At 34.9% G+C, this 17101-nt stretch overlaps 4 protein-coding genes across 5 annotated transcripts; 2 read left to right on the top strand and 2 right to left on the bottom strand.

The window, feature by feature from the left end:
* The first annotated feature begins 1594 nt into the window (after window positions 1-1594).
* Window positions 1595-2862, top strand: LOC126661559 (uncharacterized). Its single transcript, XM_050355414.2, has 2 exons — window positions 1595-1751; window positions 2257-2862. The coding sequence occupies exons 1-2, from the start codon at window positions 1677-1679 to the stop codon at window positions 2860-2862; spliced, it is 681 nt and encodes a 226-aa protein (XP_050211371.1). The 5' UTR covers window positions 1595-1676.
* A 42-nt stretch (window positions 2863-2904) lies between these two features.
* Window positions 2905-5253, top strand: LOC126661558 (uncharacterized). The gene is made up of 6 exons (XM_050355413.2): window positions 2905-3107; window positions 3191-3691; window positions 3776-3999; window positions 4080-4451; window positions 4540-4814; window positions 4906-5253. Exons 1-6 carry the CDS (start codon window positions 2905-2907, stop codon window positions 5233-5235), a joined length of 1905 nt encoding a protein of 634 aa, XP_050211370.1. The 3' UTR covers window positions 5236-5253.
* A 176-nt stretch (window positions 5254-5429) lies between these two features.
* On the bottom strand, window positions 5430-8336 carry LOC126660663 (protein MAINTENANCE OF MERISTEMS-like). 2 transcript variants are annotated; one of them, XM_050354261.2, is made up of 6 exons: window positions 8213-8336; window positions 7521-7806; window positions 7021-7434; window positions 6218-6762; window positions 5722-6132; window positions 5430-5641 (listed from the first exon to the last, which is right to left on the bottom strand). In XM_050354261.2, the coding sequence occupies exons 1-6, from the start codon at window positions 8249-8251 to the stop codon at window positions 5468-5470; spliced, it is 1869 nt and encodes a 622-aa protein (XP_050210218.1). In that variant the 5' UTR covers window positions 8252-8336; the 3' UTR covers window positions 5430-5467. The 2 variants fall into 2 exon arrangements, with proteins under 2 accessions (XP_050210218.1, XP_050210219.1); XM_050354262.2 differs by having other exon boundaries at window positions 7521-7801; window positions 8213-8320.
* Window positions 8337-9356: 1020 nt separating this feature from the next.
* Window positions 9357-15676, bottom strand: LOC126660665 (beta-glucosidase 24-like). The gene is made up of 13 exons (XM_050354264.2): window positions 15447-15676; window positions 15168-15237; window positions 15031-15089; window positions 14145-14223; window positions 13959-14036; window positions 12933-13020; window positions 12593-12842; window positions 12343-12455; window positions 11818-12056; window positions 11684-11715; window positions 11467-11569; window positions 11115-11217; window positions 9357-9795 (listed from the first exon to the last, which is right to left on the bottom strand). The coding sequence occupies exons 1-13, from the start codon at window positions 15618-15620 to the stop codon at window positions 9552-9554; spliced, it is 1632 nt and encodes a 543-aa protein (XP_050210221.1). The 5' UTR covers window positions 15621-15676; the 3' UTR covers window positions 9357-9551.
* Window positions 15677-17101: the final 1425 nt, after the last annotated feature.

Here is a 17101-nt window from a genome sequence, read left to right as displayed (position 1 = left end):
GTCCCGAAAGATTCATAGCTCTACCGAATCTACTCACTAGATAGAAGTTCCGAGAGTTTAATCCATTGAGATCCCAATCCCAAGGTCTCAACCGAGTTAACCTCATATCTAACTTTTACAATATATAAAATTTCACATCTACAATCTTTATTAGGTCACAATCCTAGGTTGATGCTACTAGTGCACACGATTGACACCTAATAAATAGCATGTTTCGTCAGATCTATACTAGTTTAAAAATATTAAATAAAGTACGATTCATATAAAATAATTAGAGATATAAAGCAATGTATTTTAAATATTCAAAATCAAATATTTACAAACTAACAGTCGATCGATATGTCCAAAATAATACTCCCTTATTGCTGTTGTCTGACCCTGAGATTCGCGAAACTCGTCAGATCTAAATATAAATTACTCGTTAATAATTATAAAATAATACAGGCTTAACTCTAGGCTGACTGTGAACTCATACTATAATAAAAAATCACGCAATTTTAAACTTCTACTCTTTTTTATAATCAGTTAATCGATTATCGAGTTAAGTGCTGATTCTTAAAACACTTTTCATATTTTCGTCGACTGAATTCATAAATTTTGGGTCCGACGTTTAAATCTCGATTTTACTTTGCAAACATAAATCACAACTATGACCCATCGTCCGAGATCTCACGCTCCCCAGGCCCGGTTATTTATATTCCGCTATATATTGTAATTCATTCTCAAGTACACTCCTTTACTTTAAGATAAAATATCAATAATTTCTTAGAATTCAACATTGATATAATATAAATTAACTAAATTTACTAATTGTACACTTATATCAAGTATTATGTTACGATTAAGCCTCATAACTTATTATATTAAATCTATACTTAACTTGTTTAATCCATTAACTTTTCTTTTATAATCTAATCTCAATACGTCTTATAGTCGCATTATAAATAGCTCGCGTTCTTATTGCCTTTATTCACTTAAATATTTAACTTACAGCATTAACTTATTGTTAATAATCAATTATCGATTATATTCCTAAATTTCCATTTTATAAATGTTATATTTCAAAAATGTATTACAAAATGTGCTATAAATTATAAACTAGTTATGCATTAATTACACTTACCATCTTCATCATACAAACTCCATAGCCAAAAATCATTCACAGTAACTTATCAAAATTCAAACATTAACCGATTCTTAACAAAACCCAATCCTAGCTTAATACAACTCAAGACAGATTAAAATCAACTTCTCAACGATCTCTTCTATCGAACTTGATTTACTCCGTCGATTACTCCACCAATAGTTGATTTGAACCTTCCGTTGAAGAATTAGTGAGTAATATAGCTAGAATTCAAGTTTTTCGTGAAGAAATTAAGATTATGAGTAGTGATTAGGATTTAATTTCTTAACCCTCTGTTTATCGCAAAAGAAGAACAAAGTTATGTATATATAATTTTTTTAAAATGGCTAAATGTCCCATAAAGACCCTAACTTTAACCACTGAATTAATTATCTATAATTATAGGGTATTGCTATTCGCCGCCCCCTTTTGCTTACCACCGCACAGGCAAAAGACATTTTCTGCCCTTTTAGAAAAATTTCGAAAAAAAAAAACCAAGATTCTCTCAACTTATTCGAACACATTCGGAAAAATATGTAAAAAGCCGAGTAAAATGACGGATAACGAGTATAATTCGTCGGGAAACGAGTATCGACATTCGGAAACAAGTTTTTCCGGCTTTTCTGGGGTAATAATTAAATTTTTTAAATATTTTTTTAAATTTTTTCAAGGGGGACGATTGGATTTCACGTTCCCTCCAGAGGAGGGGACGATTGGATTTCACGTTCCCTCCAGAGGAGAGGACGTGAAATTCAACGTCCTCTCCTCTAGAGGGGACGCCAATTTTGGGCGTCCCCTCTTCTAGAGAGGACGCCGAGCGTCCCCTCTAGAGGAGGGGACGCCCAAAATTGGCGTCCCCTCTAGAGGAGGGGACGCCCAACTCCACGTCCCCTCTTCTAGAGGGGACGTGGAGCTGGGCGTCCCCTCCTCTAGAGGGGACGCCCAACGCCGGCGTCCTCTCCTCTGGAGAGGACGCCGGCGTCCCCTTTTCCGGCCGCGACCGAAACGTCGCGGCCGGAAATTAATTAATGCTAAAAAAATTAATAATTACAGTAATTTTTTATTCCATATTATTACGACTTTTTATTACATATTATTTCGATTTGTTAAACGTAAGTATTTATGTTTTGCAGGTTGATTTAGAAGATTATGGCGGTGATGGAATTGATTACAGCGATTGGTTTAAGCTAGATCATGGGTTTGATAGTGATGTTGAAGCAATTACTTGGGCTAAGAGTACTGCTATAAAGATTGGATTTGAATTAGTCATTTCGTCACATAAGAACGAGGGGAAAAAGAAGCTTCTACGATGTGCTCGGGGTGAGCGTTACAGAGGTTCATTCACAGATTCTGATTCCTTCGTACGGAAAAATACGAAGACAAAAGCGTGTAAGTGCAAATTTAAAATTATTGTCAAATTAGGAAAGACTGCATGGTTTATACTTACAGATCCTGGTATTTCGAGTACACACAACCATGCTCTAGCTGTGTATCCTGAAGGATACCGTCAGATGAGTGGGCTGAGTGGCGAGGCGAAAGAAATTGTGCGAGATATGACTGCGGCACAAGCGAAGCCGTGTTCTATCATGGCAGCTTTAAAAGAAAAAGTACCATCTGACAACCCTAGAATAAAGCAAGTGTACAACTATAGAGAGACTTTGAGAAAGTCTAGCTTTGAGGGTAGAGATGTGGTTGGGCAATTTTATCACATGGCTCAGCAAAATGATTATGTACACTAGACTCTTGCTGAGGAGGATACAGGTGTGTTGACCCATATTTTCATGGCTCATCCTGATTCAGTGAGACTACTTCGTACATACTACTGGATCATCGGCATGGACTCCACGTACAAGACGAACAAGTACAAGCTGCCTTTTTTTGAGATTATTGGAATGACTCCTTGCAACAAGAACTTTATAATTGCATATGCAATTATGAAGGATGAGACTGAAGGGAGCTACAGATGGGTATTGGAGAGACTGAGGTATTTAATTATAATTATGTTATTTGATATTTTAATGATATTCAAATTCAAATTACTTATTAAATCATCGGGCAATAATGCAGGTGCTTGATTGGGGAACATATTCATCCGAGCGCTATTCTTACTGATCGAGAATTGGGGCTTATGAGACCAGTGTCAGAGGTTTTCCCACGTTCTTCTCATCTACTATGTACGTGGCACATAAATAAGGACGTAGAAGATAGAGTGTACAGAATTAGTGGGAAAAACCAAGAGTTTGCTGAAATTTTCAAGAATAGTACATGGAAGAAAATTATCAGAGCGCCAAGTTTTGATCAATATAACATAGCTGTGGAGCACTTCAGAGATCGGTTTAAAGGTTTTCCAGGGTTGATACAGTACATTGAGGGGACTTGGCTGGGACACAGAGAGAAGTTCGTATCTTGCTGGACGGACTTAGTCCTACATTTTGGAAACACCACCACATGTAGAGTCGAGAGCGCACATGCTCAGCTTAAGCAGTGGCTCAACTCTAGCACCGGTGCTCTGGACACAGTCTGGACGAAGGTCGACAAAGTTATACAGTCGCAGCTGATAGATATCCGGTAACATTCTTCTCGAGTAATATTAGTACTTATACAAACTATGTGGACATTGTTATTAACATAAATGTTTTAAAATTACTGCAGCAAAACACTTGAGGACTCCAGACGGACTATTGGCGTACATCGACGCGGTTTTCCATTTGACAAGCTCTCATGCAGAGTGTCGCATTACTGTCTGGATTTAATATCGAAAGAACTAAGGCGTATGCGAGAATTGAGTACCGATGTCTACGATCGCTGTGGTTGTGTGGTTAGATCAACACATCAGATCCCCTGTGCATGTGAGCTGCGAGCGGTGGTCGATTCAGGTATCACGCACCACTTTCATTGAATACTAATATTAAAAATATTAATATTGTTATTGAAAGCTAATATGTGTTATTTGTAGGTAACCCGATCAGCCTTGACAGTATACACCCGTTTTGGACGAAACTTGTTATTCTCGGCGATGGATTGGACACATCTGCGCAACCCGATTTTGCTGGTTTTCAGACTGAGGAACATCAGTATTTTCACGAGGTCGCCGACGAGGTCATGACTAAGGATCCTTCAGTGTTGCGTGATATTTCTCGTATTGTTCGAGAGCGACTTCACCCCGAAGACTTAGGCTACATGGAACCAGAAGTTAAAACAAATGTCAGAGGTCGACCAAAGGGGAGCAAATCAACGAAGCGGGATCCGAGTCGTCATGAGTACAAGGACCGTGTACCTGGTCGTCCTAAATCTTCCAAAGCTCAGAAAAATCGTACATCCGCGTTAGGTAATTATCATCCACTAATATTCGTTATGTACGTCTACTGTAGTAGTATCCTTGTTATTTATAATAATATTTTTTTTATTTCCCGCAGCTGGTTTGCAAAATGCGGAGGTTATTCCAGGATTCCTTTTACCATTCGTTGACGAGCTTGTGGACGTGCGTGGAGACGGCAACTGTGGATTTCGCGTGGTGGCAGACCACATATATGGTGACGAGAAGATGTGGGGAATGACTAGAATGAACATTGCAAACGAAATCTCCGCCCACCCTTATCGATACGAAGGTATTTTCATTGATGGGTTGCAAGCGGCCATTACACGTATTAGCTGGGAAGGCGGCGAGTGTGGCCCTAGCTACTGGATGCAGGTATTTAACTGAATTATATAAATTTATCACAAAGTTATTATATTTTTTTTAAGAAATGATATTTATATTCTGACTTATTAAATGGATGCAGGTATTGGATGACTTGTTCCCTATTGCCACTATCTTCAATGCAGCTGTTATTTACATACAAGGCGGGACGCTACAACAGACGCGGTTCTCTTCGTTTACTGTTCTGCCTTTGCATTCCTCTGAGGTTCACTCACGACCATCGAAGGAGATAGTGATATTGTATATTAGTGGACGCGCACATTTTGTTAGGTTGAATTTGCAGGATAATTTTCCTGTCCCACCAATTCCCACCCTGTGGTTCCAGCACAGGGACCATACTGTTCAGTCTTGGCATACTTTATATGCTAATAGGAGAGAGCAATGGGATAGTTTGATAGGTATGGCAGATTGAGTTGATTGTAAAATGTTTATTCGGTAATTATGCTGATTGCGTGTTTTATTATTATACGTGTAATATTTTTGAACTCCACAGTACGTAATATTTAAAAATGTTCATGAAATTGCATAAAAACAAACACGTACATAATATAAAAAATTCTCTAGAAACTAACATCTAAAGAAAACAAGTCCATAATCAAAAAAAAGTACTAATATTATAAACATACAACATATACTAACAACACTCAGTCAGCAATGCGCCAAGCGGCAATGATTCTCTCCAAGTCCGTGCTGGCCTCCTCCGTCTCAGTCTCCAACTCCGGAATGCCGTCAAAGTCGCAGTGCTGTCTATGTTGGCCGGTAATCGTGCTGACTTTTTGGATGAAATGCTCGTACCTCGTGGTCACCAGTGTCATCCACTGTAATACCACAAATAGACAAGTAAATTCAATATGTTAAATATATGTAATATTCACTAAATTATAAAATGAAAACTTACATAATCGTTGTTGCTGCGGGGAGGATGTCGTCGTGGAACATCTCTGCCAGGAAGGACACGGGGGTGCGAATGGCGCTCGAACCAGTCCAGGTAAGCTGGATGGCATCCTCCAGCAATAACGTGGGCTTCCTCAAATCCCATTAACGGCAGCTTGTACATGACCGGAAAAGCGTTCCACATGTCAACCGCAATCGTCACACTCATGTCCACAGAGTACTTGATTGACTTCCAGGACCTAACAGCCCCTATTGGCCGACAAATTGGCACAGGTACAGTCTGCACATAACCCAGCTGTCGCAGCACCCTAGACGGCATGTACGGCTCGACAATGTCCCGGTACGCTATCCAGCCATAATATGCAGTGTGCTCTACGGTGGCAGCAGGCTCGCCGCCAAAAGGGAGCCATGTGATCTGTTAAAAAATTACAAAACAAAAATTAAAATATAGCGATCGTAATAAAATAAAATTTAACTAATAGATTAACAAATTTACATACCTCCTCAGCAGTCAGCGTGTCCAAACGAGCTCGCAAGGACCGAAGTCGGGTGGCTGAGCAATCAGACGCAATAGCACTCCAGCTAGAACATCGAGGAAGATGAGACTCGATCAACAACCGCTCTCGCTGGGGCCGGAAGCATGGAAAGTACTCATAAATCCATGTCTGCAGCAGTGTCAGACAGCCAGTCAAACCGGAGCAGTCTCCTCTCGATGAGATTCCAAGCTGCCGATAGAGATAAGCTAGTGTAGCTGATCCCCAGGAAACTGTACTCGTATCTGTGACTCCTTCCCGCACCTCCCATATGGTTGCAGGTCTAATCCGATGGCCACTCTTGTCAGTGAATAGAGTGCAACCTAACGTCAACCAGATCCAGGCTATTGCCTCCACCTCTGCAGTACGGTCACGCCTACATAAGCTGATGATCGACTCAATCAGCACACCTCCCTGGGCAAAATGCTTGCTCGTCTTACTCACAAGATCCTCTGGTGAAATACCTAAAATCTGTACGCAGTAAGCCATCAGCTGAGCCTTGTTCGGCTGACCTGAAAACATAATTTCGCAATTTAAATTAATATCACGCAATAGGTACAGTAAATTTCTAGAAAAAATTGGGCAGCACTTCCCCTAAAAATGAGCATCACCCATTTTTCAGGGAAGTCCTGCAAAGAAATTACAATTGGCAAACCAAAACACAATCCACATTAAACAACTAATTTGTCTAAATATTTTATTAAATAACCTAAAACAATTAACTTATTCTAAATAACATTAAATGTAAAAAATATAACAGAATATCGCACCTGAAACCATAGCCCCAGCAACTGGAATCCGAAGAATATGCCACACGTCATGTAATGTGATGGTCATCTCCCCGAATGGCATGTGAAAAGAGTTTGTATCTGGCTGCCATCGCTCCACAAATGCAGAAAGGAGCGGGATATCCAGATGATCAAACATGATAAACGGGAGATGTGATATCTCAGTCCCGTCTATCAGCACCTTAACCTCCTCTGAGGCCGTCTCATACCACTGTCTCAGCTTCTTCAGAGCTCCATGTCTAGTCTGACACTTCAGCACGCCTCTGTCCGCCCCATCCCATAGCCGAGAAGCGACATGCCCGAGAAAACTAGGAATAACAGTGTCATCCTCGGGTCCACCAGGTACTGGACCAGTAACGGTCCACACGTCAACCTCTTCAGGTCGTCTGTTCGACCCTGAAAGTAACAGTAAACATAATTAAATTACATTTAATTTTTTAACAATATTATTAAATTAATTATAATCATTTAATTATATTTACCTGATGACGAGTCGCCAACGAACCGACCACCTGCACCCTTTTTCCGTTTAGAAATGTAAATTTTTTCACTTGGCTCGTCCTCTGGCTCGTCCTCTGGCTCGTCCTCTGAGCTCACAAAATCATCAGACTCTCTAAGATCCTCAACAGAAATGCGGACCTCATCGGGAGAAGTATGCGCTTGTTTCTTCCGTCGAGCCGAGGCAGAAACTTTACGCGTCGTAACGTGACGGGCTCCCGATCCCCCTAATTCTGGGGCCAAAAACGTCTTCCCCATACGCTTTCTGCCCTGCAATTATAATAATTTAAATTATAGAAATAATATATATTAAATTAAATAAATTTGTAAAATTATTTAATTTATTTTTAAATTTAATTTTTTATTTTAAATTTTAAAAAAAAAAAAATAATATTAAATTACGGAACGGGCGTCCGGCGTCCCCTCCGGAAGGGGGGACGCCGTTTCCGGCGTCCCCCCTTCCGGAGGGGACGCCGCACGTTCCCTCCGGAAGAGGGAACGTGGGAAATCCACGTTCCCTCTTCCGGAGGGAACGTCGGATTTCACGTCCCCTCCGGAAGAGGGGACGCCGGTTTCCGGTGTCCCCTCCTCCGGAGGGGACGTGAAATCTCGTTTTCTATTTTTTAAATTGTTTTTTTTAAAAAAAAAACCGAAATTAATAAAAAAAAATACTTACCGGAGGTTGTCGATTTCTATCTCGTTCCAAATCCGACATTTTCGTAAAATATGAATTTGTGAAAAGTTGAATGAGTTGAGAGGATTTAGTTTTTTTTTTATGAATTGGTTATCTATTGAAAATGTGAAAAGGGTAAAATTGTCCTTTGCCCGTGCGGTGGTAAGCAAAAGGGGGCGGCGAATAGCAATCCAGATAATTATATATATCTAAACAATACTTTTGCTTTCATAGATGCGGCTTGCTTTAGCTGGAGCTCTGGTTCTGGTTGTGCAGTGGTAGAAAGAGATTTCAAAGGTTGTTTGGTGACAAATAGGGGAGTGGATCAATTAGCTCTAGTTGTTGCCGAAGCCCTGTCCACTCTTCATTATTGATTGATTGCTAAGAAAAACAATGGAATCACTATTCATTATTTTTTGAGGAAATACTTATTTCGCAAATTTATAGAATAATCGTTCATAAAATTGATATTGATAATACTTATTGAAGTTCAAACCGAAGCAATGATTTGTTTACTGTAATATTCTTTTAAGGCTTAATCACAAAAAAAAACCCCACCTTTTAGCTCTTTTTCAAATGCACCCTGACGTTACAATTTTGTCAGTTGCGCCCTAATTCGCACCTTTGGTTTTCAATTCCACCCTCAAGTATTAAATTGATCTCTTTTTTATTTAAAAAAAGTTAAAATGAGTCATCCATTTTTAACTTTTTATGTGGAAAAGAGTTCAAACGAGTATTTTATAAAGGTTTTTAATGAATTTTTTCCGAGTGAAAAAGAGTCCAATTTGATTTTGAGGGTGGAATTGAAACCCAAAGGTGCGAATTAGGGTGCAATTGATAAAATTACGACGTAAGGGTGCAACTGAAAAAGGGCTAAAAGGTGAGGGTTTTTTTTGGTGATTAAACCTTCTTTTAATAAACTAATAGAGTTTTTATCATTTATACTGTAAAAAGATTAATTAATCTGATCTATCAAATTACAATCCAAATAAAATGAATTTGATATGAACTAAATTATAATTTTTTGATTTAAAATTTATCCAATTAAAAAACTCAAAATTTTAAATATCTTAATCCCGAAATATTTGAAACTCGATGAATTACAAAAGTAAAATGACATACGATAAAGTAATTTGAAACAATGAAGGACCTAATTCTGAAGCGATCAGACTGTAATACAACTTTAATTTAATATGGCCCACAATGTAAAATTCAAACTAATGCATCAAAAGAAAGGGAACAAGAAAAACAGTTCATTCAAATTTAACAACAAACACAGTTCAACAATTTTGCAAGTGGTGCCCGAATAGTAACTAATTCGAGTTCATTTCAAGTGCATATTTTATAGCTCGTCCGCAGAGAAAGACTCGGATTTTAATTCAAGTAGACCGCATTTTGGCCCGCCGCCAGACGCTTTATTTTTTAGAAATCGTTGAAACCAAGCAACCGAGAGCTTTTGGCGCCTTCCTAGACTATGTTTGTCGCGAACAGCGTATAAACCCATTCTTATAGTATAACCATTTGACCACTCGAAATTGTCTATGAACGACCATGCAAAATAGCCTTTTACATTAACTTTGTTGTCACTGCAATAAAAAGAAAATTCAACCATGAATTAGTAGGCATTCGGGCACTAATAAGAATTAAATACATGTATTTTGAATTAATATCAAAAATGCATTTTTAAAAATATTTTCCGATTAAATTTATATGACATAGTGATAAGATGAAGTACATTTTTAAAATATGTTTCTGTGCCGGATGTTATTATAAAAAAGATTAATTCCTAAAAAAATCATAAACTTTACACGAAGTTTCATTTTAATCATGACCTTTAAAAGTTGTCATTTAAAGTCACGAACTTTCATATTGTTTCAAATTCATCATTTCAGTGTATTTTTATTAACTAAATTATTCACTAAATCATTAATGAAAGACCAAAATTATTAATTAACATCAAATCTTATTATCTTTCGGTTAGAGTATCTAGGATTAGGAATTTTTAGTCAGATAAAATACACCGAATTTTACTTTTGTGTTAGATTTGAAATAAAATGAAAGTTCGTGCCTTTAAATGACAACTTTTAAAGGTCGTGATTAAAATAAAACTTCGTGTAAAGTTCGTGATTTTTTAAGGAATTAATCCTTATAAAAATATGATAGCATGGTAGTGGATGCATCAGTATATTCTAATAATATATTTCATATGACTATCATATCAGTTTAATTTGATTGCAAAATGTTTAAATATTTTTACATTAAATAAAAATTAAAAATATTTTATAACAAACTTAAGTATAAGTTTATATAGTTTGTAGATTTTAGGAACTAGCCAGACATTTAACCCCATCAATTACAATGTAAAAGCACTATTTCATAATAGGTCTAGTCACTCAAAAACTCTCCACCTTTAGCCCTCTTTGCAAATATATCCTGATATAGAAATTCATCCAATTTTATCCTAATTTGCCTTTTTATGTTTCAATTGTACCCCAAAACATTAAATTGATCTCTTTTCATTTGAAAAAAAGTTTAAAATAATCCTTCATTTTAGTCTATATTTCAATTAGACCATAATATTATTAATAATATACAAAATAGAAGTTTATTTTAAACTTTTTTATAAATAAAAAGAGGTCAATTTAATACATTGAGGTACAATTGAAACATAAAATGACAAATTAGGATAAAATTGGAGAAATTCCTATGTCAGGGTATATTTGCAAAAGGAGATAGAGGTGGGGAGTTTTTGAGTAATTAAGCCTTTATAATATCACATTTGATTCTAGAAGTAAAAAAAATAAGCAGGTTTTACAAAAAAAAAAACGTTCCTACAAGAAACAACTCGAGCAAATTAAAAAATATATGAAATTTGTAATTTTAACATTTTAGATATTGGACTCACCAAATAGCTCTATGTACATTCCCGAGATGGTGATTGATATATCTTATCCTCCACCTATCCATGAGAGCTTCCTCAGGACTGTAATCTTTGTTATCACCCACACCTGAGCACATTCAACAAAAATAATTATCAGGAGGCAGGGTTAGCAGGGGCGTTTGTCTGTAATTGGTACGGTTTTAGAGATTTATCAATTTCCGGATTCGGTTTTAGAGATTTATCAATTTCCGGTTTCCCCGAATCGGACTCACCCATGACCACATACAGTACACATTCAAAATTAGATACTTCAAATTAATAAATGGAGTCATTTTTAATAACTACAATTAGTTAATTTATTGTATCAAAGACTTACCGTTTTCAGTAATATAAATTATAGGATCATTGTATGCGTTTTTAGTATAGTTCAAAACATATTGGAGGCCTTGTGGATATTCATACAACCAATCTGGAGAAGCCTGCAAATTAATTCCAAATTCATTAAACATATAAAAATATATTGGCTCTGCGTCGTATTTTTTTTTTATTCTAATATTTAGAAGACCTTGAATTTGTTCAATTGAAATACTGACCTGCACACCAATGGGTTTTCCATTTTTATACTCTGTAAACAAATAAATGAATTGCATGATTAATTTAATATAATTAATATATAGAGTTATAACTTATAATTAAGTGTTTTATATAAACAAAGAAAAGAGCTTACTTGTGAGATTAACAAGACTATCGGTTGCAAATCTAATATGTCTAGGATCGGGGTCAACAGTAACATTGGCAGACGCATAATTTGCAGTATAGTAATTTAAGCCTATAAAATCATACGACCCTTTCACCAATTGAGATTCTTCCTTAGTGAAATCGGGCAACCGAGGTGGTCGTTCTGGAATATTTACGAGCTTCTTCATTATTTTCGGATATTCGCCATAATACAAAGGCTCCATAAACCTAACAACATTACACAATCTGGTATATTAATTAGTTCATTATAAGATAGAGAGCAAGTCTTCCTACAATAATTCATAAAAAAAATAAAAAGTCTCCTACACTAAATTAATTAGTTTTGATTTACTAACAAACTAGAATGTGCATTTAGTTTGAACCGAATCAATTAATTTTATTTTCATGATCGAAACCTTTAATTTGATAAAGAAAACGATTAAAATGTATAGAAATTTCCTCGGTGAAATTTCGAAGAAAATGATAAATGTAGTAAGTAGGAATTAGCACACACCAACCCAACGAAAAATCAAGGTTTCTTTGGGCTGCTTCACGATCAACAGCACTATTGGAGTAAGATTCAGGCCAAGTTACATCTAGTGTTATTCCAATTTTGCCATCTTGACCCTACGATATCAATAAGAAGATTAAATTATAAAAATGCTTCAAATTAAATAAATAAAAGACAAGATAAAACCTACATATTAATATTAAATTTCCACATTTATAGTTGACTAAATGAAAATATTGCAAGTTATACATACTAGTTTTCTGTATGATTCAACCGCTTTAGCATGAGCAAGGAGCAAATGATGGCCAACTAAATACGGTTCAGTTGCTGAGTTTCCCTCAACGCATGCATGATTCACCCAAGCTGAACATCGACCCGGGGCTAAATCACCCGAGTCATACCCATGTGTACTAAAAATAAATGGTTCATTTAAAGTGATCCAGTCTTTAACTCGGTCTCCAAATCGTTCGAAACAAAGCTCCGCAAAATCTTTAAAATCGGATCTAATTAACAAATTAAGTTGGAATTAATTAGAAAATGTCTAATTTGATTTTTTTGAAGCTGAAGATGCACACGAATATGTATATACTTACACTATTTTAGGGCTTAAAAAGCCATCATACTCGTCTTCAAGGGATTGAGGAACATCCCAATGAAACATTGTCACGAAAGGCTTCATGCCTACATTGTATCTCACAACAGAAGATCAAATGAGAGGCATCCAATTATAAAATATTATTAATTGATTCTTCTATATTTATATCCTTCAATTAATATACTTTGAGAAAAAAAGCTATAAAATTATTTGGTTGAAGAATTTTGAATAAATAATTTTATTAAATTCATTTATAGTTGATGGGATAAAATTCATTAAATTAGTTGATGGAATCAAATTACTCATAGCATTTGATTTATCGCGCCATGTTCTTCAATTGTTACCTCAGCTATAAATCGTCGGACTTTTAATAGTAAAAAAATTAAAAAATAATGAAAGAAATTAAAAAATTTAAAGATCGTGATAGAATTGCAATTTAGGATAAAAGTAAATATTTTATATGTAATTAATCCTTATTCTAATAATTATTTAATGTATCAGCGTGATCATTATAAATTATTATTAATTAATTATTAAATTTATGACAATCCATATAAATATGAAATGTATTTAGATTTAATTATAATTTAATAACTAAAACTAATTACTAAATAATTAATTTTTAGATTTATAAATTTATTTATATTTATGTTATTTAACAATATGAGATTAGCTTTTAACACTTTTCTCATAATAACAAAAACCAAGACACATTGGCTTAGGTGTGGGGGTCTAATTACCGCCGCGCCCACGTCAAAATAAAATAATTTTACTTCTATTATTTAGGCTCTTTGACTTTTTTATAAATTATAAGATCACCCGACACAATTCATTATGATCATGATTTATTTACAATTTTATTATAAATATATTAATTTATTTTGTTGAGAAATAAACATATATAACCATGAAAAGCCACAAACTAGCGTAATAAATAAGATAAAAAAAAATAAGATGGGTGGTGCTCCCATGCCAGAAGGAACATATATATTACTTAAACCTGACGTGTTAGATTTAGACTCACCATTTTGTATAGTTTCATTGATCACCCTGTTGTAAAAATCTATTCCTTCCTCATTTACTCCTTCACTTCTACGCCCAGCTACATCATAAATATTTCACAAATTTTATTGTCAGACTAATAAATGAGTCTCACAAATATAATTAATTAAATGGAGGATTAATATATAGTATAATCATATGTACTTACTAGGTATTATTCGTGACCAAGAAATGGAAAATCTGAAGGCATTCATACCCAATCTCCTACTCATTTTCCTGATGTCCTCCTAAAACATGATTTTCTAAAGTTAGGTATTTCATAGTTTATGGTCTAAACATACAAAAATTAGGGTGATTAATCCGAATGTACTCAAATTAGGGTTAAACCGAATTTTAAAAAGTTACAAAATACTCGAACTATAATTATTTTTTACAAAATAGTTACTGAACTATAAAAATTAATAAAACGGTAACCGAACTATTTTTTTTTTTTACAAATGGGTTATCATCTTGATGATGTGTATAAGAAAAAGATTTACAGTAAGATAATCTTTTTATAAATTAACAATAGTTTGGTAACTATTTTGCAAATTTTTATAGTTCGTTAACTGTTTTGTAAAAGAAAAAATTATACTTCGGTAGCCATTTTATAACTTTTTTATAATTCGGTAACCGTTCTGTAAAACAGTTATAGTTCGGTGACCTCAAAAATATTTAACCCACTCAAACTATCATTTCTTTGTAATTCAGTGACCAAAATTTATTTGGTTTAAATTTGTTTAGCAAAATAAACTTAGGTTTCATTTATATAGAGATTTACGGACAACAAATTTTATTCTATTTTTACATAAAAACTTTCTATGTATGCATGATTTAATCTAAAAATTTCTTTTAAAATTATACATGATAATGTTTCAAGAAAATATTAGCAATCCAGAAATTACATCAATATTTTAGCTGGATAAACATTATTTAGAATGAAATTAAAGTTTAGTAACCAAAATGAGACGTTCGAAGTTTGGCGACCAAAATGCAGAAAACAATAGTTTGGATACCGAATCAACTACTGCAAAGAAAGATTAGGTATTTCATACTTGGTAGTGATGGTAAAAATCAACTGCAACATCTCCATTGCTGCCATCGGAGATCCGTTCTACAAAATTAATAAAAAATATATTATTTCATGCTATATATAAATAGAGTGGGAGATAGAGAAACAGATATAAGAAACCTGGAAACTCATGAGTAAATGTATCCCATATACTGGGCTTTCTACCATATTTATCAGCTGCACCTTCAGTCTGAATTAATTTAAATGTCAAAAACATGAAAATATACATAATATTACATAAGGTCGTAATTGCACAGATCGAGCAAATTTAAATTGACTTAGCATAAAACCTATTAGCCCGAAAGCACCATAGAGAGCAACAAAAATCTATAAACCGCGTAATCGATACCTATATATATATATATATATATATATATATATATATATGTTTAATTTTACCTGATAAGCAGATGTGGCTGTTCCCCAGATAAAATCATCTGGAAAGAAACTACTATCAAAGTGATAAATTGGATCTGAACCAAGTAAATGATTATCAGTTGAATTCCACTTGAAATAGAGGATTATCATCAGCAGGAACAGAAGTCCCAACGTTATGATTTTTTTAGTTTCCATAATGACGTGTCTATGTTTTCAAGCTTTGGCATTCATTTTCTCATCACGCTACCCCTTTATATATAGAGACATGGCCTCTCATATTTAGATTGGATCTTATATGGAATCTTACATTATTGACTAATTACTACTCTCTTTATTATTCTTATTGTACATGTACTTGTTTTTTCTTTAGAAATAATATCATTATTAGAATTTAGAACTTCATTTAAGAGTTTGAAATTTTTGTTTGAGCCAATGGCGGAAAATATTTTTTTAGCTCAAGCTAAATTTTATCTAATCATTTAATTTATTTTTTTATTTTTTCTACGGTCCAAATTTAACTTTCATCTATTCTTGTTTTACTATAAATTCTAGGCCAAACCCATACTAAGGTCCCTGTACTTTACACAATTTTTTCGATTGGTCCTTAACGTTCACTTTTACTTTAACTGATCCCTTTACTTTATGATTCAGCCATTTATAAACCCTCTTGTTGACGGAATGGGACGCGTGACTGACAACCTCCGTTACCGTCCATAATTCTTTTACACATCATTACCTTGACAGAAACTTAATTCCACGTTGGATAATGTTGCACAGCTGGAGGTAAGGTTGTTATGGTAATATTGCTAAATATAATTTAGGGCTAGGGTTTATTTTGAATAGAAGTTCAGTGTTACCCGTTATTTTGTATCTTTGTATTCTTCTTCTAACCCGTTTGTTTGTCTTTCTTCCCCTAAATTATTCGACGGTTGCAATGGCTGAAGAAAGGGAGTACGACGGTGTCATTCCTGCTGGTGATATCACGAACTGCAAGTGTGGGAAAAAAGCAAGACTCTTGGTTTCATGGTCAGAAAAGAATCCTGGGAGAAGATTCTTTCGATGCGAGGTAAGAACAAACTAGAAGTCATTTATGGTTAGGGTTAACAAATTTAGGGTTTGAGTTAACGAATTTGGGGGTTATTGTTTCAGATTTAGGGTTAGGATTGATAATATTTAGGGTTAGGGTTTTAAATTTTAGGGATAAGTATAACTAACTAATGGGTTTTTTTGAATTCTGAGTTTGGAATGATAATATTTTTTGTTTTGTCTTACATTGCAATTTCATGATTTCGATGAATTAGGGGTATTTCAATTTTAGGGTTTCGGCCAATTAGGGTTAAAGAAATGATTATTGGACTTAATTTGATTTGTATTGATGCTCGTTTAGGGTTCAATATTTAATGTTATGTTATTGTTTGTTTGATACAGTCTAGCCAGTGTTCCTACTTTCATTGGTATGATGAGGAGTATGCTCATCATATTAAGATGATGCTCAAGAACCTGAAACGGTCTGAGAATACTCTGCGGAAAGAGGGGGAGTATCTGAGGGGGGAGGTTTGTCGCCTGAAATACCTAATGGAGCATGCTAGTACCCTGGATGCAATTTCGATGGAGAAGCAATTGATTGAGGTCAAAGCTGAGAAAGTGGCCCTGGAGACTCAGAAATCTGACCTGAA

Source organism: Mercurialis annua, linkage group LG8, assembly GCF_937616625.2.
Source record: "Mercurialis annua linkage group LG8, ddMerAnnu1.2, whole genome shotgun sequence".
NCBI lineage: Eukaryota > Viridiplantae > Streptophyta > Magnoliopsida > Malpighiales > Euphorbiaceae > Mercurialis > Mercurialis annua.
The sequence above is the reverse complement of the archived record's forward strand: the minus strand, read 5'-3'. Positions and strand labels throughout refer to the sequence as shown.

What these genes read in the sequence shown, in the direction of transcription:
- LOC126661558 (XM_050355413.2), top strand. Translation starts at nt 2,905, where the DNA reads ATGGCTCATCCTGATTCAGTGAGACTACTTCGTACATACTACTGGATC. An exon ending in TGGGTATTGGAGAGACTGAG is followed by an intron (nt 3,108 to 3,190) that starts GTATTTAATTAT and finishes GCAATAATGCAG; the next exon opens with GTGCTTGATTGGGGAACATA. An exon ending in AAATCGTACATCCGCGTTAG is followed by an intron (nt 4,452 to 4,539) that starts GTAATTATCATC and finishes TATTTCCCGCAG; the next exon opens with CTGGTTTGCAAAATGCGGAG.
- LOC126660665 (XM_050354264.2), bottom strand. Translation starts at nt 15,620, where the DNA reads ATGGAAACTAAAAAAATCATAACGTTGGGACTTCTGTTCCTGCTGATG. An exon ending in CAATGAAACTATACAAAATG is followed by an intron (nt 13,021 to 13,958) that starts GTGAGTCTAAAT and finishes GATACAATGTAG; the next exon opens with GCATGAAGCCTTTCGTGACA. An exon ending in CTTGATTTTTCGTTGGGTTG is followed by an intron (nt 12,057 to 12,342) that starts GTGTGTGCTAAT and finishes TAATGTTGTTAG; the next exon opens with GTTTATGGAGCCTTTGTATT.
- LOC126661559 (XM_050355414.2), top strand. Translation starts at nt 1,677, where the DNA reads ATGACGGATAACGAGTATAATTCGTCGGGAAACGAGTATCGACATTCG. An exon ending in GTTTTTCCGGCTTTTCTGGG is followed by an intron (nt 1,752 to 2,256) that starts GTAATAATTAAA and finishes TATGTTTTGCAG; the next exon opens with GTTGATTTAGAAGATTATGG.
- LOC126660663 (XM_050354261.2), bottom strand. Translation starts at nt 8,251, where the DNA reads ATGTCGGATTTGGAACGAGATAGAAATCGACAACCTCCG. An exon ending in ATAGAAATCGACAACCTCCG is followed by an intron (nt 7,807 to 8,212) that starts GTAAGTATTTTT and finishes TTATAATTGCAG; the next exon opens with GGCAGAAAGCGTATGGGGAA. An exon ending in CCCGCAGCAACAACGATTAT is followed by an intron (nt 5,642 to 5,721) that starts GTAAGTTTTCAT and finishes GTGGTATTACAG; the next exon opens with TGGATGACACTGGTGACCAC.